General features: G+C 44.2%; 3 protein-coding genes across 4 annotated transcripts; all 3 read left to right on the top strand.

Moving 5' to 3' along the window:
- Positions 1–2,164: 2,164 nt before the first annotated feature.
- Positions 2,165–9,804, top strand: LOC117899263 (elongation of very long chain fatty acids protein AAEL008004). Its single transcript, XM_034809158.1, has 5 exons — positions 2,165–2,449; positions 8,237–8,328; positions 8,402–8,659; positions 8,723–9,022; positions 9,084–9,804. Exons 2-5 carry the CDS (start codon positions 8,245–8,247, stop codon positions 9,273–9,275), a joined length of 834 nt encoding a protein of 277 aa, XP_034665049.1. The 5' UTR covers positions 2,165–2,449; positions 8,237–8,244; the 3' UTR covers positions 9,276–9,804.
- A 246-nt stretch (positions 9,805–10,050) lies between these two features.
- Positions 10,051–11,490, top strand: LOC117899261 (UPF0676 protein C1494.01). 2 transcript variants are annotated; one of them, XM_034809155.1, is made up of 5 exons: positions 10,052–10,239; positions 10,324–10,421; positions 10,481–11,089; positions 11,150–11,304; positions 11,367–11,490. In XM_034809155.1, exons 1-5 carry the CDS (start codon positions 10,155–10,157, stop codon positions 11,446–11,448), a joined length of 1,029 nt encoding a protein of 342 aa, XP_034665046.1. In that variant the 5' UTR covers positions 10,052–10,154; the 3' UTR covers positions 11,449–11,490. The 2 variants fall into 2 exon arrangements, with proteins under 2 accessions (XP_034665045.1, XP_034665046.1); XM_034809154.1 differs by having other exon boundaries at positions 10,051–10,421.
- Positions 11,491–11,983: 493 nt separating this feature from the next.
- On the top strand, positions 11,984–19,427 carry LOC117899262 (2-oxoglutarate-dependent dioxygenase htyE). The gene is made up of 6 exons (XM_034809156.1): positions 11,984–12,339; positions 13,772–14,095; positions 17,802–17,917; positions 17,976–18,734; positions 18,795–18,979; positions 19,111–19,427. Exons 2-6 carry the CDS (start codon positions 14,011–14,013, stop codon positions 19,178–19,180), a joined length of 1,215 nt encoding a protein of 404 aa, XP_034665047.1. The 5' UTR covers positions 11,984–12,339; positions 13,772–14,010; the 3' UTR covers positions 19,181–19,427.
- Positions 19,428–19,472: the final 45 nt, after the last annotated feature.

A 19,472-nucleotide genomic window follows, 5' to 3' on the forward strand; every position in this document is an offset into this window, starting at 1 on the left:
CGAGTTCGAGTCCGAGTCCGAGTCGGAACCAAGAGACTCAGACTGAGGGGCATGGACTGAGACTGAGACTAACAAGCAGCAACTTGTGTTTGAAGGTTTTTGGCGTTTAAGTGTTATGGTCAAGGCCGTTGCCAGCATCCGCTGTGTGTCCAGTTCGTTGGTTCATTGATTTCCAATCAGCCTCAGTTCACCTCGGACTCATACTCTCATACTCTCAGTTACTTACCAACTTGCCAACAATTGTGTGTCTGCGTTTTTCCCCAATGTTCTCCAACTGTTACGCACTAATTGAGTTTTAATGTACACTGGCGATTGCCACAAAAAGTCCATCCAAAATTACACAATCAAGAGTAGAGTGCAGAAAAAAAGAGCGCCAAGAATGTTTTTGCTCAATACTCTAATGGGGCGGCAGCAGGCAGCGTTTATTCTTTCACAGTCAAACATCCAATCATTATCATGCAAATTTGGATATCTTGTCAAGTTCAAAAACATTAAAAGCGTATAATGGCATCATACACAACAAAGATATTCCTATTTCCCCCTAATCATATCCGAAAAGTGGCTGCCAGTGTGTGTGTTTTTATTTGCATTTCGTTGTGCTGTAGTTTTCCATGTAAAGATGCTTTGAAAATAAATAAAAACAAATCAACTCTAATCGAATAAGTCGTTAAATAGCCGCATCTGTATCTATAATATAACACGATGCTGGGGGGCATTGCGGCAAGTTTGTGTCCGAAGTCTTTTGTTTCCGCCATAGGCCAGCGGCGACATTGACTTTGAAAGCGATTGAATTCGACACAAAGTGAAAATTCGTATTGAACGTGTACGGAAATCAACGGACGCTACGGAGAAACAATAGACTGATTGATAAACTGACTGGGCCCGAAAATGAGTATGGAAATACATAGATAGATATTTCAGTTCTTGGCGATGACTGGCTTTGATAACGCCTTTTGGCACGCCTTGAAATAAGTTCAGTTCGGGTATCGTTAACGTAACAAGAGCTGCGTAGAATCTTCCTCAAATTGCCAAAAATATTTAGCAATTGAAATGAGCCGCCACAACAACAGCACCCAAATAAGATACAGGCACGCGTCGGGCATGCCAACGCTACTGGCCTTCGCAATTGCGGAAGCTTAACTGAAGCTCAGACTGACGCTGAATTGAGTACGCGTATCCATCGAAAACGTATCCGAAACCCAAAATCTGTGAATGAATTGATAAAATGTTACGATTTTATGAGCTGCAGCTTCAGAGTGCGTGGGCGTGGAATATGACAGCTAAATGAAGCTGGAATGTCTCAGGTTTTCATTGCTTTGTCTTCATTCTTCCGATTGAGCAATTAGCGGTGGTCTGGTCCCAAATGGGGTGGCAAATGTCAGGCAGGTCTGCTGTAAGCTTCTGTTCATTTGGCATGGGTTTCTATGTGTGAGTACTAAAGCAGACAATGCAGTTTCCACTAGTGACTGCTGCTACTACTACGAGTGTGCGGAATGACACTGCTAAAATGTGCATCAAGTGGCCATTCGGAGACTGGCTGGCTGGCTGTTACTGCTCTTTTCTCGTCAGCCCCACCAGACGTTGGCTGCGGGCAGTTTGGGGCCATTTAATTGCACAATCATAAGGCACAATCCCGCTGCCAGCCCTGCCCACAAATGATAAATTTACTGGATACATTTTTATGATTTTTTGATTTTGGCCGACTGCAAAACATTCTCCAGGCGGCAGTCCACTTTGGATTTAAAAATAAACTTTATTATAGGAAGAGGCGCTTGTTAATTATGATAATTATTGATTTGGAATGCATTGTGTGCATAGATTTTAGCGCTAATAAACATGTCAGTTGATGCTCTTATCGCAGATCCTAGAACAGGCCCTCAAAAACATGCAATGGCTAAGAACCAGTGGCCAGACACCGCTCCGCTTCGACAGCAACTAAAATCTGATGGAACATAGCACTCGCAAAACTTGCATGGGATCGGATCGGATCGGCAGAGATCGGGCCCCATCCGAATCGGAATCGAAGTCTGAATCCGAATCGTTGCCGCCGTCTCTGTCGTCTCTGTCGTCGGTGTTGCTGGTGGTTGTTGGTGTTGGATTTTGGTCGGTTTCGTGTCCGTGTGTCTGTGTCTGCGGCGCATAGAAGACGGCTTGTAGGGCCCGGATGTCGCTTAGTCTGAAGTCGGCGCCTCAACCCTCAACAGCCAAGTGATCGCTAGGAAATCGTTAAGCTGGCCGAGATCTGCCGCCTCGTGTTGTGCTCTGTTCTGTGCTCCATTCTTTGTGTTCTGTGCTCCACAACGTCGCGCTGATCGCCTTGAATCGAGTGTGAAATATTGTCTTAAAGGATAACAACAGAAAGAATTCCCCGGTTTAGTGTTGTTCTTTTTGCGGGCTTTGGTGGGAAGTGAAGTTCATTCCATTCAATATTTCGCAACGTAACCGAAAGGCAAGTGCTAAAGAAAAAAGAATACTCATCTCGAACAATGGAGAATTGTGTCTAGATTTTATGCTAAGTTATGCACACACGTTTAAGTTATAAAGAAATTCCTGGCCTAGCCTGCCCTGGCCACCTTTTCGACCAGCAACCTGTTGACAATTTGAGACATTTTTGGGGTCATTGCGAAACGAAAAGCGAACCAAAACCACCCGGGAACGGACGAATTCAAAAGAAAAATACAAACTAAATATTGTATAAATAAATAACATGACGATGGCCAACAGGCAATAGCCGTAGCCATAGCCAGCCCTCACAGAAAAAATGAGAGATGAAACGGAGGAAAAAACGGGCTTACAAAACCAGCTGTAAATACTCTGATGCGCCATGAAGATGGTGCCCCAGCCAGCCAGCACCAGCTCCATCCCAGCCAGCCAAGTCAATCACTAATGTGGGGCTCATATGTAAATCGCATAACGATTGATCAATTCTGTACGTTATTGTAGTCCCGTCTTGCGGATAAAACAGATGAAGATAAAATGCAGCAGCAGCCCGATATCACGTCAGGTTGTGTGAGTGTGCGTGTAAGTCTGCATCTGCGACTGCCACTGACACTGCCACTGCGGATGCTGTAGCTGTTGCATTACCGCATACCACACGCAGCATGCTCGTAAAAGAAAACTGCCCAATTTCACGGGGCATTATGTGTTATGTCATCGTCGATCTCCCTTAGCCCTGAATTTTGCGTTACACTTTCGTGGCAATTGCGGCACAAACAGCAATCAGAAGATGTGCTAAACGAACAGATACACAAACAAAACTCGTACAAAGCCCGAAAAATCCCTCAAAAAAACTTGAGCCGTACATTTACGTTTATACTTTGAGAGAAGTTGTGACACGATAAGAATAGAGCGGAAGCTCGGATTAACATTGGCACACTGATGCACATATCACACTTCCCATAGATGACACAATTTTTTAGAGAAATATTTATAATTTGGTTTGGATTTGCCCTTCGTCAGAGCCGCTGACGTTCACGCATGCTAACAATTTGTTGATTTACGATTTTATTGTTGTTTTCTTGGAGCAAACAGCCAAAGCCAATGGTTACTTCGAAAGATAGTTAGTCAAGCAAAATTATCTTCAAATCACACCTAGGCCTGAGCTGCGAGCTGCGAGGTGGGAGATCTGGGTCCACAAATGGTTACTGCTGCACATCCGTTCGCACATTGTCTGCGGCGGCGGCGGCCACGGTAAAAGAAAACCGCGAGCAATGTTTATTGCCTCTTGGGTGACATTTTTGTTTGACATGGCAAATTACATTTTAATATTATGAGTCCAATTGGGGTCACATGCGTCGACGGTCGCACCAACAATTAAAGCAGAAACCCATCTAATTCCCACCTTCTTTCTGGTTTACTCAATGCTTCCTCCGGCCGAGTGAGTTTTAGAGTGACTTATTTGCCCAAGAAGCCAACAGCATCCATCATCACCCTCAAAGTTTGGCCAGAGAAAAAGATTTAATAATAATGGCAAGGTAAACAAAATCGAGAGGCAGAACAAGGCGATGGCTATGTGGACGATGATGATGTTTGGCTGAGGTGATGACAATTGCAAATATTGGAGGTCAGATGTCGTACATGGGTAGATATTCTGTGCTTGTATTTAGGTATATCCACTCGTATATTGAATATGCATGACTGGGTCAATCTGTGCACCCTTGGGAAAGAACAAACGATTTTTTTTTGCAAATGCAAGTGCAACGACATTAAAGTCGCAAATAAACCAACAAATATTAATATTATTAATAGTTCTAATGATACTAGACGTTGCATACGTTGATTGTCACAAGATATTTGTTAATTAAGTCAGTAGTTTCCCCCACGTATCAAATTTCTCCAAGTCCCCTACCTCCCACCGCTTAATGGTTGATAGCTGAAAGTGATTGAAGCGATTGCCAATCGAATGCTAGCTATTAGAATAGAAGTGCAAGTGATAGGAATACGAGGTGACTGTGACTGTCATTCGAATGTTTACTCGTAATTTATTCAAACTGCAATATGCGTCAGGGAAAGACTCAGCCAACGAACTTTGAACCTGTTTTTCGTGTAAGAAGCCTGGAGCGAAGCGCTCACAATATTTGCAACTAATTGCATATTTATAAAGTTAGACAAATTGCCAATATTTAAATAATCCAATAACTGAATGAACCACTCAGAAAACAAACATTGAAGCTGTGTTCCTATGACTATGGCTGTGACTGTTTCACGCCTTGCAAACCTGCCAATCGGATTGATCTGCTGGTTACTATGTAGATAAAATATGGATCCCAGACCTAGACAACCTACATACATACTAGACATCGACATAGACATAGACAGAACGACTGATTAGGCATATTTCAACATGCTGTAATTGAGTCAATTAAATTTGTATGAAATATATCGTAATGGAAAGTTTACAGATTCCGTTTAATTGGCTGCAGGAATGTCCGGAGCGAGTCACATTCCTGGTGGAATTTCTGCTGCCAGCCAGCCGCCACCACGCGGAAGTTAGTCGCGATTAGTTCGCAAAGTCGGTATTGTCTGTGTGGTTAAATTAGCTAATTTATGTGCCTGCAGCGGCCAACACTCACTCACCACCAACAGTGGTTCAAGGTCAGAGCAGAGCAGAAACTAAGGCTAATGCAAAATAGTCGCGGCAATGGTAAATAAATCTGCATAAAATACTAGTAGAAATCTCTTTGGCGCTCGGTCAATAGGCAGATAGTACCCCTCTCTCTCTCGCTCTCAGCGAGTGTTTTGTTTGATCGTAGCGCAGGGCCACGCCCAACAATGAGTTTGGGGCTGCTGCCCCTTTTGCTGCTCTCCAATGCAAGAGATCAACTCTTTTGGTTTCGTGCGCTCTGCCTCGTTTCGTTTCCTCAAAGCGTACGACCTTGATAGAGATTTTACAATAATGCGTTGTCGATGCCATTGTGCTCCATCGATTGATCAGAGACTGCCTGCCGCTACACCACTACAGGTTCGGATTGTCAACCTTTTGTCTTGTCTTTTGTGTCACCTCAACATTCCTAGCCCCATGAGAGCTTTCGACCATCCAGAACCAAGTATTCCAGAGTCTGTAAATAGAACCAGATTGGGATGGGGATTGGTATTGCGATTGAAAGCATATTCAGCCACAAATTGCGCATACGCCACATGTGCTCCGGGGACCAAAAATGGTAGGCCAACTTGACGACAGAAAAAAAACGTGCAAATCTCTTTATACAGCCGCGAGTGCGACGCGTGTCTAGAATTTATCGGCCGACATATAGCCGGGCTGATTATCGCATAATAAACTGGAATGTGACGTCAGGCTGTGAAGCTCATTTGGGAGTCGAATTCTATTTATTTGTCTTTCCATTATTTCATTTCATATTTACTCTGCCGTTGCCACGCACTCTCGCACCCTGGCAATCGCTAATTGGAAGGCAAATGGCATCCAGCAGAGTACCAACATTACCAGCGACGCCACATATTTGCGAAATACTCGCATATTTTGTCAAAGAATATTCAGAATGAGAGCAGAGTCGAGTAGATATTAGACAATGTGCAGCCGCAATCCACTGGGATGGGATTTTTGAATGTCGGGATCAAATTCTAAAAACTATTCAGCCAAATAATGATGACCCAACAGTTCTGACTTTTGGTTCTCGGTTTTTCGGCAATAAAGTCCAAACTCATTTGCATGTGGACATTGGAACATTGATAGAAAGGTTTAAAAATCAATAGGCAAATAAATATGCAAAATTTTACAGCAGTTTGTGGTCCCAAATTTTCCCAATTTTTTTTGTTGGGGAAGCGATAGGAGTTTTGAAGAGGGAGGAAGTAGTTTTGGGGCACGGCACTAGTGGATGGCCTCTCGATATAAAACCTGAATTCTACAACTATTATCTAGATATTTATGAGTGCTAAATGGCCATAAAAGATATTCGGTGATGAGAGTCCCCAAAGTCAATGTCAAAGCCAAGTTCATGCCACTCCGCAGTAGATAAATCACGGATTTTTCGCAAACCGGTAGAACTTTTTAGCAATGATTATACATTTATTATAATATTTTGATTACATAACACTTCATTTAAGCTTTGATGTGAGTTTATGCAGCTGAAGTTTCACTAACAGGTTAGTGGAACAGTCTCCCGATAGATATTTCTACTCAGTATCTATCTATAATATTTATTAAATAATAGTATCTGTGAGGCAAGTGAAACCAGTTTACAATCAAAGTCAATTTGCATTTAAATGTAGAATCTGATAAATCTCCGGTGATGTGTTACAGTTATTTCCATATTTATAGTCGAGCTTTATACTCTACATTGCATAGATCTAACCCATAAATAGAGTCAGATCTCTCAGGAGTTGCCAAAAAATGTGAGAAATGTTGTCTGAATGTTGCTCTCGGCCTCGCCACAACACTCGACAAGAGGCCCTCAAAATAATGCAAACAACTTGGAGGAAAATTCTTGTTACTCAATCTCCAAATGAATGAATGCATTTTGGTAAAGACTGAACGATGACTGAACAGAAAACGCTCGGTAATTCGATAATGGCGTTCACTTTGAGTGTGAATCGGAGTCGTAGATGGCAGGTGGTGCATAATTAATAAAGGCAAGAACCAAACAGAAACTAAGCACTCCATTTAGAAACACTTCCCAACGAAGCGAGGCTAGATGATGGTGGACTCAAAAGGCCTACAGATGTTTGCGCCTAACTGGGGCAGCCATCACCGCCTGGCCAAGATCAGAGATTGAGCAAGCGGATCCAACGCAGCTGAGGGTACATGCAATTACGGCCAAATAATGATTGATATCAAGTGCCCAGGTCTAGGAAGTGCCAACAGAACTTCGTCTGTTTTCGGGTGGGACTGATCACGACGATACCCCTGGGGACTAACCATAACAATTAACACACAGAGATTGCAGCAGCCACTGCATCCCGCAGGTTGGATAACTGGTTTCCCTTCCTTGAAGACAATGCCATAAAATTAATGATTCATACGTGCCTGAATGGACCGTCCTTGGGCACTGTCCTGCCTCTGGAGTTTGGGAATGGGTGTACGTCTGAGGCTGGGTATTTCCCCAGCCTGAACAAAAACTAGCCGGGGAGGGAGAACAGCAATTTGGCCAAGTTAACGAAACTAAAGCGTATCAGTCGTAAAACCAGTTCTGTGCACGTAAACCACATTGCGTCCCCTGACCGGGGGCCTGCCTTTAAATGCCCTTTAACAATAAATGTAAATCATAATGTTGAGAAGCAAAAGAGAAGCTCAATTAATTGCTGATGCGACAGTTCCCGCTCGAAAAGAAATTCAATAATACTCGAATACTCGTATGAACATACATAAACTCTTGTTTTGTTGGATTTCCTTTTTTCTGCTGGTTCAACAGAAGTGCCACATTCGACGGGTTATTGGCTTCCAGAACTTTTGCTGCGCGTTGCCTGACGATTACATGATTATATCAACTTGACATTCGCACTGACACTTTCCACAGCCATTATCATGATCATGCAAATATATCAGACACATGTATGTACATAATATGTCTAGTATATTACGATCTGCTGGAGCGTGGGCGAGGCCTTGCCTTGGGTAGCATTAGTTTAGTGTGTGCACCGCTAATTAACAGGAACTACGGCTAGTAGCATCTTCTATTTGGCTCTAACCAAGGTCGCCTCAGGTGCTAATTATACTGCATGACCCACTTGACTTACCATCGCCCTAGGCATTATAATTTCATGATTTATTCTTCACTTACAGTTGGCAAGATGTCGGTCAGACTGAACGAGACGAACACAATTGTGGACCGGATGGTCAACTTCTTTGTGGAGCACGAGGATCTGCGCACAAAGGTGGGTGGATATCCAAAGAGGACTATGACAATTTCTAAACGAATTTTTTTTGATATTTTAATACTTTTCACAGAGCTGGTTCCTTTCGAATGCCCCCGGACCGCTGTTCACGATCCTGGCTGCCTATTTGTACTTTTGTCTGTATGCCGGTCCCCGCTATATGCGGGATCGCAAACCCTTCGAGCTGAAGAACACGCTGCTGGTCTACAATGCCGTTCAGGTTCTCCTGAGTTTGGTGCTGTTCTACGAGGGATATAAGGGCGGCTGGGGCGGACACTACAGCTACAAATGCCAGCCCGTGCCCTATGCAACAGATCCCATCTCCATGAGGGTAAATTATTTATTAAAGAGAGAAATTTACCAACAATCTACAACTGATTTTTGTTCATTTCAGATGGCCGGTGCTGTTTGGCTATACTACATTGCCAAGATCACCGAGCTGCTGGACACCGTGTTCTTTGTGCTGAGAAAGAAACAGCGCCAGATCTCATTCCTGCATCTCTACCATCACTCGCTGATGCCCGTGTGCGCCTTCATCGGAGTGAAGTACTTTGCCGGCGGCCACGGCACTCTTCTGGGCTTCATCAACTCCTTCATTCACATCATTATGTATGCCTACTACCTACTCTCGGCGATGGGCCCCAAAGTGCAGAAGTATCTGTGGTGGAAGAAGTACATCACCATCCTGCAGATTGTGAGTGTCCAATTTAATAATGGTACTATGTTCGGGCTAAAACTTTAAATATCTTTTGCAGGTTCAATTCTTGATCATCTTTGTGCACACGCTGCAGATCCAGTTCCAACCCAGCTGCAACTTCCCCAAGTCCATTGCCGCCCTGCTGACATTCAACGCTGGGCTCTTCACCTACATGTTCAGCTCGTTCTATGTGCACAACTATAAAAAGGAGGCGGCTGCCCAGGCCAAGCTGACGGCGAAAAAGGAGTAGATAGGAAGAAGCTTCTCTAATCTGTATATTTACATTTATCATTTATGGTCCTCTTCCCTACCTATCCTCCTCCTCCTCCCACTTGCCCCTATCCACTTTGCACTCTTGAATCGATCCTTCCTCCTAGTTATACATAGGTCAAGATGGATATTATACACTCTGTAGTCGTTAGTAAGCTTGTTTCGTAGTATTTCGTTAGTTTGAGGAAAACGGCTCATTTTATATTTGATCGAAACAGTCTTTGCCATTGCACAATGCAAATTTCATTTGCATTTGCTGTTTTGGGATAGTGTGTACGAGTATGAATGTATTTAGTAGTGTTTCTGTAGAACCAAATATTATAGTTTAGTAGTTTAGCTATTACTTTATGGACTTGGCATGCATTGTTAGTCAAAGACAAAGACAACAAGCAGGCAAATGGCAGAGCTCCTTTCTGAACTTTTGCCTGTCCGACAACAGTCTGTCTCTCCCTCTTTGGCATGCACATTTTATAATGAAATGTTATTTTGTATATTTTATTTGCAAACAATAAAAAAAAAAACGATTTATATATATAAATGCTGATATGTTTTCTACTTATGGTTGCTGCTGGAACAAAAGGGAGTGCCGAATGGCTAATCAGCAGATACACTATCAGTAGAGATGACTTAGACTGCCACTACATTAAGACTAACAAAGACAACTGCCATTGAGCATATACAAAGAAATGAAACTCTGCGGGTGGCCGACAATCCACAACGGAGAAAGGTAAGAACGCAAATGCCAGAGCCCTGCACTGTCAGTCTGCCAGAGAACATCGCTCTGATCGGTCGTTCCGGAAACAGCTCAACTAACACTCTCACTGAGCAGCTTATCTCCGTGTACAATTATTTACTGAGAATGATAAAGAGTAAGATAGTAGAGGATAAGCTTGATACGCTTGTCTCACGGTACGCAGTGCCGATCATCGATCTCGCACATTGCGGTAAGAGTTCTTGCCCCATCCACGGGAGATGCGAGTATACCCCCTTTTACTCAAGCAATCTTTATACAATCGCACTGTTTATAGGCAAATCTGTGATTAATCGCGTTGGGCAACAGCTGGACAAGGCCCTCTCCGAGAAGGGGATCGCTCTACTTGTGAATCATGGCATTCCCGACGAGAAGGTTCGTTATCTTATCACCTTTAAATCTCGTTGGCTTGATCACTGTTCTAATCTGCTCAGATCAAAGCTGCCTGGGATCAATTCGATTACTTTTTGGACTTGCCAGCTGAGGTACGGGATCGGTACAGCAGAAAAGATGGCACAAACTATGGCTACGTGAGCCCCGGAATGGAACGCTTCGATGGGAAGACGCCAGAGCTACGACATACCTACAATATTTGCAAACTGGACGACAAGAACATTCCAAGGGAGGCTGAGACACTGCCTGACTTCGCTGAGGAGATCACGACGCTGGCCAATGATTTCACGGCCCTGTCCACCTTCATACTGAAGGCACTGGAGGTTGCCCTGGAGACCCCTCCCAAGTGCTTTCTCGACAAGCACTCAGAGATGCTTTCCGGGGATGATGTCAATATGACTACCCTGCGAATGATCTACTATCCAGCGATAGTGGACGATGAGCCTGGTCAGAGCGAGGGGGCCGTTCGCTGCGGTGCCCATGTGGACTATGGCACGTTTACCCTGCTGGCTCAGGACTCTGAGGGCGGTCTGGAAGTGCAACTGCCTGGCGGTGACAAATGGGAACGTGTGGGTCATCTGCCTGGATCAATTCTCATAAATGGCGGGGAGCTCTTATCCATCTGGACAAGGGAACGCTATCACGCTGTGGTATAATCATACATCGCCTTCCTAAATATGAAACGGTTTCTTATACTCTTTTATTTTCAGCCACATCGCGTCGTTGTACCTGAGAGGGCCCAGATACGCACTAGGGGCAGACATTCCATTGCTTATTTTTGTCACCCGGATAACTCGACGATGATTTCGCCCAAGGATATTCTTGTTAATCTAACGGAAGCCGCAGAGGGCTCTGCGGACGAGAAGTGAGTCTTATAGTTGATTTTTTAAATACCCATACACTGACATTCGATTTTGTAACCTCCAGAATTTACAGTGCCTATGAGCTAATTCAGAAAAAGTTTTCTGACACGTACGGCCCTTCTTCTCAGGAAAGCAATGAATCTTAAGCAAGAATTTAGTTTGAACTTCATACATTCATATGCCATACAACAAAAATAAAATAAATTTACTATAAAATCATTTTGAATTGTTTGCATATTTTTTTGAACTGTACGTGGAAAAAAGCTGATTGCCTCAACACGACCCAACGTTGCTGTGGATGTATCGATACACTCGAATTTTAAGTATCGTATGCGATCGTGCTGGTCCCATGGTAAAACTGTTCGAGGTACATACGTAAAAAACGTCACAAGTTAACAGCTTCAGATAATCAGTTTATATAAATCTCTTGTAAATTACTCCTAGTAAGTGTATCTGGTAAATTTAATAAAGAATTTCAAGTTAATTTTGATTACAATTTAGAAAGATGAAAATAAGTATAATTTTTGTTATTTGAGTAAAATAAATAAGACCCTCGATGAGACTGTAATCCATGCACCCTGCATTCAATAGACAAAACTCTGTTAAATGTTAGGCGATCGTCAGAATGTTAGCCTCAAGCGCCCCAACATTTTCGATTCGCCACTCTTAACCCCGCCGCTCGTTCAATTGTTTGTTGTGTGCTCCCAAAAAACATATATATATTTGAAAACACTGTTCTTTACCTGAGCTAAATATTGAGTTCCAAATTGCCACAGCGTGCCCAGAAAAAGAGCGGAAAGTTTTCAGTCTGGGTTTCTGTGTCGTTCTCTCTGTTTCGTTTCTCTGCGCCCCTCGTTCAGGTGTACCTGTCTATCTGCATCTAGGTTAAATTCGCGAGTGTGTTACAAAATGATGGAAAGTGTGCAAAAAAACTACCAGAAAGTGATACAAAAATTGACTAACTAATCCGCGGCTGGGGCTGGCGTTCGTTCGATGAAAAGCGAAACCTGTGCGAAAAAAGAAAGCGTGTTTCCACTGTAAGCCTGCAAAAATAAAACAAAAATAATAACTGCGATATAAATCACAATTTCAGCTGAATAGGCGGCTAAAAAATAAATATTGTTTGGTTTTGTTTTGTGCTGCATTGAGAGAGGCAAGGCGAAATTTCATGCCGTTGAAACCAAATGCTTACTCATGATCGTGTTGTATTTCCCCCACCATCTACAATCCACGATCCACGATTTGTACCCATGCATACATGCATCAGAGACGCGAAGATTCAGACTTTGCCCAGACTTCGCTCTTTGGCTGGGCTGTGCTGTGCTGTGCGGCTCATCTGGCATTTCCTGAACGGCAGCGGACAGCCCGCATGGCAACAGAAACAGACGACCGACCCGACGCTCTATAAAAACAGCTGGCCAGCTGAGCCAAGGGGTGAAATGCATGAAGGCTCGCTCACACCTGAGTCCGTTAAACGAGATCTGCCAGATACATAGCGTATTAGTGTGTGTTAGTGTGTGTGAATGTCTGCGAGAGTAGTTTGCCAGCCTTTTCATGCCCACACCGCAACAGGAGACAGCGTATACAGCCCGTACCTGAGCCACGTTCATGTTAATGGCCATCGCAAATATTGCAAAAGCAAACTGAAACGCAGACTGAGACACAGACTCAGACTGGTACCTGTGTTCGAGCTCTTTGGCACTGTAGAGATAGTCTCACCTTTCGTTGGCAAATGCTTATCATATAACAACCGTACTCGTAAGTACACACAGAGGTACAGAGTGCGAGTACGAATATATAAGCACACACATACGAGTACAAGTGCTAATTTAGTTATCACAATTTTTGATTTGATTAAATTTTATCTAATTGCGACGCTCAAGCAGACAGAGATACTAGAGTGTGAGTACCCTCTCACACACACACACGCACGCACACACTCCCGCTCTTTGCAATCAGTTGTTGGCTTGACTCTTTTTTTTTGCAAAATACAATCGTAAACTGACGCAGAATCGTTCAACTGTCAGGTGAGATACGGCATAAGGCAGCGCGCAGTCGTGAATGAGAGCAGCAAGTCAGTCCGTTGAAGAAGCGCGCCCCGATCGCACCCAAAAATTCAATAGATCGAACATCGAATCGTTTCGACACGCGCCCTTCCCACTCCCAGTCCCCCTGCCGTTCCGCCGTTCCGTTTTCGGTGGGTCTCTCCCACCCGTTGCCGCCTCTTTTGGCGTCACTCACCGACCGCCAGAATATTCTGTGACTAAAAGCGTTCGATTGAAAGCAAAAAAAAACCCAAACACAAACACACGATAAATTCAAACAAAACAAAAACAATAAACCCTCGTATGTGCGATTTTAGTATTTGTTTTTATATTCGCCTGAAAACTGAAAAGCAAATCCACAATCAACCGCCCAGCAAACAAATAGCCACAATAATAATTAAGCTCTCTTCGCCTCTTCATTCAGTTCCATTTAGTCAGTCGTCGGCGCTAAAAGTGCACTGTGCTCTCCACACCACTCCACTCCTCTCCGGTTCGGGGTTGTGGACTGCCTCTGTCTCTCCAGGGGCACCCTGATAAAGTGTTCACCAGAATTGAAACCAAAGAACTCTAGCAGAGAAGGAGCAACGAAAGCCATACATCTGACAGATACAGAAACGAGCACACACTCCTCCCCTCATCGACATCATCATCACAACAAACAAAATGCTGAAGACAAAATCAAGTGACGACAAACTGGATACGCTCCTGTCGCGCAGCGTAATACCGATCATCGATCTGGCACACTGTGGTGAGTACTTCTATCTGTTACTTCTCCCCATCTTGGCGGCCCCATCTAGTCAAATTCCTCTGGTCTCAAAGCAGTTCAGAGCTTCATAGCCTTCGTAGCATTCTCGCAATTGATTACAGTCTCAGCTGCTGCTGCTGCTGCTGTTGCTGCTGGCTGAGTCATCTGTCCACTGTTTGGGGTGACTGTGCGCTGTGCGTGTTCAGTCCATGGCTCTCCTCTCCCTTAATTGCAGTCATTGGATTGCGCCGTGTTTTGTGGTGTTCTGTGGAGTTCAAGCTACATCGTAGTTAATTGGAAGTAATTATTGACTTGTGCAACTGACACCTGCACCTGGGACCCTTGTGCGAACAAATGAAAATATGAATAATGCAAATGTGATTTACAAGTTAGCGAGATAGAATCTCCAAGTACTTATATTATAAAGGTATTGGCGAAGAATTTATACTCTAAGCGCATAGGAGGAATATGAATATAAAGCTTGGGACACCGCTTTCTCTTCCAGTAACTACCGAAACTCTTTGCTTAACACTCAATTCAAGCTCCTGAATTCTTGTTTTAGAACAGACCATAAGTACCCTGGCTTCAAACAACTGTTGACCTTCCCTCTCTCTTTCGAGCTCCAAAACATCACAGATCAGAGCCATTGACCCCCAAACATACAATTTAATCTTTGTCTTGAGGCATTTTGAGGTCTTCGGAACTTCAATTGGATATTTCTTGTGTTATTTAGTTTTGTTTTGCTTGGATCCGAGGTGGAAAGGTTTTTGAACTACAATGCATACTCGTACATACATATGTATGTATCTCTGATTTTATAGTTGAGTGGTTTGTGGCATTCGTGGAATTTTTTGTAGGTCCCCGAAATGGATGTCGCCTATCCGAGCAGTGCGGAAACTCAAACAAAACGCATCATCGCAGTGCGTGTATTTACATTTGTGTTTGTATTTATTTGTGTTACGAAACCTGATTTTGTTGAAAATTATTGTACGGTTTTATGAGACCTGCAATGGAGGCCAGTCGACAAGGGGAGCTGTTTACTTAGGTAGTATTTCCCGGCTGGAGTTCTCTCAGTCAACAGTTTTGGGGACACTGACGCATTTGTTCAAGTGAATCCCAGGCACGTCACCAGACAACGCCTCGCCTCGTTCACCGCTTTGGGCTACTTCCCACTTAACAAATAAATGGCATAAATACACTACCAAAAAAACCCAACACAGTGAGCATATTAAGTAGCTCTTCAACCGATGGAAACCAGCTTAAACCTGTTGATTCTGGGTTGTTGTGGCTGACGTGCCCGGCGCTTGGCTTTGGCTCGCTTCTCTGCTGATAGCCACAAACCAACTGGGCAGACTTCTGCGGCTTTCCTCCTGACCCTATGTTAATTTGATCCAAAATTCAGAATGAATTGAGTTCTCAGCGGATCTTTGCGAACAGACATGACAGCTGGCCAAACAACACGGAAACCTTCAACCGTCATTTCGCGGTTAATTCTCACACTCAGTTCATATCCAATATGTATGCATGTACACTTTTCAGCTCTATATTGATGCTAAGCTTTATTGATAGGTACAAATACTACTCTGTATTCTGTTTACTGCCTGCCTGCCATGGCAAACGCTGTGGCACTCCTCCGATGCCGTTGACTTTTGTATTCTCAATGCCATTGGAATTATTTTTTCCATTAGTAGCACATCTGCAAACCATTTTCCCCCATGCAGGGCCACCACTTTCCCCGGCCCGCAATTCAGTTTTCTATAAATAAATGATACATGCTGCACGGCCATACTACTCTGCAAAAATTCCGCAACTAAATTGCTGCCATAATAGCCATATACTATACATGAATCGAAAGCAAATAGGTCTATAAATATTGAATTAAAAATTGCCAGCCAATGAAATTTGAATTTGACTTTTGCCAGTGGTTCAATCTATTTGCAGAACCAATCTTCTTGATGAGTGCTTGCCAATAATACATGTGTACCTGGCATGGGGTTGAATACTCGTATCTTTATCATTAGAACCGTAGAAAAAATTGAATTATAGACAAAAGGAATGCTTTAAGTACGACCGAAAGTTAATTGCTGGCCGTTAATGCATAAAATCCAATCAAGTTTCAACGATAAAAATGTACAAAAGAAAAACACAAGTGTATACCCATGCCAATGCCATACCAAATGGAAATCAAAGAGAGTCGAGCATTTTTTTTTTGTTTTTCTGTGTCTGTAGTGCTCTTTGGCTGCGTTCCACGACTGCGAATCGAGATGATCTTCAAACGAATTGGCCTCCTCATTGGGGGGAATTATTCTGTTGCTTTTCTACTGACTCAATTAGCTAAATTAGCAACAAGTTAGCACTAACAACTCGCATTCGTACTCGCATTCGCACTACATGTACGCGTATGTGGCGTGGCATGTGTGGCAATTGAAAATGGCAAATTGAAAAGCGACTCGCATCCCAATTGGCGCCTAATTGAATTGCATGCAAACAGAAACCGCACACAAAAAACAAAAATGTTAAACCTTAAAAATAAAACTGGACCGACATCTAATGAAAAGGAAAGGCGATTTGTTGTGTTGTCAATTCAATTCATTCAATTCATCGCCCGACTGACCTCTCGTCGAGCCTCATCATCATCATGATTCCGAACATCATCTGGGCTGTGACTTTGGGGCTTTCAGTGCCTCCCATCTAGAAGCGTGGAGTGGAAGAACACTTCCCAGCAATTGCCGCCTGGCGACAGCACTCTCAGTGATAAGAACTCGAACGCAACACAACGTAATTGTTATTAACTGTGAAATTCTGATACTGAAAACCGCTTATCAGCTTACGGGTATGTGGAAGAGTGCGTCATGGGCTGGAGGAGGGGTGGAGTGTTGTAGCTCTAACGTAGGAACCTAAAAATAGCTGTCCCATACGCCCTGCCCTGAGTGCTTGCCCCCTATTAGTGGGATATACATAATTATTTTGCATTCACCGTGCATTCATTCATGGCGATCAAAATAACAGAAGGCAGAGGACAGCTGTCGAAGGCCCGCCTCATGGGGAAAACCCCCATTTGATATCTTGAAGAGCACACAGTTCCAGATAAAAACGAGCGACGAGTACATATATCTGGGGCGTACTCTGGCACGGCAGGGTCACGTGCTGAATGGCGGAATGGACTTCCGCTGCGGTTTTCCTTGCATTTTCTATTTAATTTTCCGCTGCGCACACAGCCAGTGTCGTGGCCATTATCGGCAACGCCATCCGCTGCGCTCGCATTGAAATTGATTGCATTTACTACCTTTATTGCTTTCTTGCCTTTTTGTGCGGCATTGAAAGTTTGCCGCCCACTCGGTTGATTCAGGGGTTGGGGGGTTGATTGTCTAAGACAATTCGACTGCCTGCTGGACGCTGCTGATGTTGTGTAAACGGCACGTGGATTATACTGCTCAGCCACGCTTCTCAATGGGCAAGCCGTGACATTCAAATCATTCAAAGCATTCAAGTGCCCGAGAGTCGGTTATTTATGGCAGGTGTTCCTTATACATAGGTGTGCCATAAACACACGGCCATTACCCGTACTTAAAGATTGCCAGCTATGGGTGATACTTGCTTGTGTTTTCCAAGAACTCGTAAACCAATCGACGATTAAGTGGGGGTTCCGCTAGCTATTCCCACAACAACTAATCGTGCCTTTTTGTGTTTGCTTCATTGTATTTTCCAGGGATTGAGGAGGTGCCTGTCAAGTCAGTGGTGAATCGAGTGGGTCACCAGCTGAAAAAGGCCCTGTCCGAGAAGGGCATGGCTCTGCTGGTCAACCATGGCATATCAGACGAGAAGGTAAGAAGAATATCTCCACCGCACCCGATATCAAGTTCTAATAATTTTCGGCTTTTAGCTTAAGACTGCCTGGGATCATCTGGATGACTTTGTGGACCTTCCACCGGACGTGAAGCAGCACTACATCCGCACAGATGGCGACAAGCATGGCTATGTGAGTCGCGGCCAGGAGCGGTACGCCGGAAAGCCCGGTGCTCCCGACTTAAGGCATGCATTCAACATTTGCACGCTGAATGCACAGAATCTGCCGGAAGAGCCGCTGCCGGGATTCGCGGACCACATAAGCACATTGGCCACAGACTTCAAGGCGTTGGCCAGCTTCATTCTGCAATCGCTGGCCGTCTCCCTGGACATTCCCACCACATTCTTCCTCGAAAAGCACTCACACATGCTGTCCGGCGACCACGACAACATGACCTCCCTGCGTATGCTCTACTATCCCCCGATCGTGGACGACGAGCCTGGCCAGAACGACTCCATCAAGGGGCGCTGCCTCTACAGCTACCAGCGTTGTCTGTCCAACCAGCCGGACTTCCGTCCCGAGAACAATCCCCGCGACGACGCCGAGCTAAATGAGCTGGACGGGCCAAATGGCCAACTGTTCGAGCATAAACTTGGAAACGGTGCCGTCATCACCTGCCCTCCTCATGTGGACTATGGCACGTTTACGCTGCTGGCTCAGGACTCGGAGGGTGGGCTGGAGGTGAAGTTGCCTGGCAGCGAAAAATGGCATCGCGTGGGCCATCTGCCCGGCTCCATTCTGGTTAACTGTGGCCAAATTCTGAACACTTGGACCCAGGAACGCTATCCCGCCTTGGTGAGTCTTGCATATCCCTGCATAATGTGTTCCCGACTAATTGTTTTATTTTAAATACAGCAACACCGCGTCGTTGTGCCTGAACAGGAGTCGGTGCGGTCTCGGGGCAGGCACTCGATTGCCTACTTCTGTCATCCGGATAACATAACCATGATATCGCCCAACGATCTGCCCAATCCCGATGCCGCCCAGGATGGGGCGTGTCTCAAGCAGCGCAAGAAGTCCTTCAAGGCAGCGAAAGAAAGGTGAGAGTCCAAACCAAAAGGTTGGAATTCAACTCAAATCAATTTCCTGTGCTAATATTATTTTTCTCGTTTCTTTTTTCTTTTTGCTGCTTGGCTTATCTTCCGACGAATGATGGCCGTAAATTTCTCAGAGTCTACAATGCATATCAGTTAATACAGAAAAAGTTCAGAGATACGTATAGCAATAACAATCACTCATAACGAGGGGTACCACGGCCTCAGCCTGCGCCTCCGACCCACCTGTCGCATCTCTACCTGAGCAGAAATGAAGATGATCGTGTGGGATGGGTACTACGAGTAGAATGAAAAGTATGAAGAAGCAACACATTTGATGTTTTGAACCTTTTTATTATTATTACTTTATTCCATACGATTGTAATTGCTTCATTTCTTGAATGTACTCGTACATGGGTACACCACATACAATACATACATATTCATACATGCATATCATATCCCTTTGTATAATAAATATATATATAATATAATATAG

Source organism: Drosophila subobscura, chromosome O (assembly GCF_008121235.1).
Source record: "Drosophila subobscura isolate 14011-0131.10 chromosome O, UCBerk_Dsub_1.0, whole genome shotgun sequence".
Classification (NCBI taxonomy): Eukaryota; Metazoa; Arthropoda; class Insecta; order Diptera; family Drosophilidae; genus Drosophila; species Drosophila subobscura.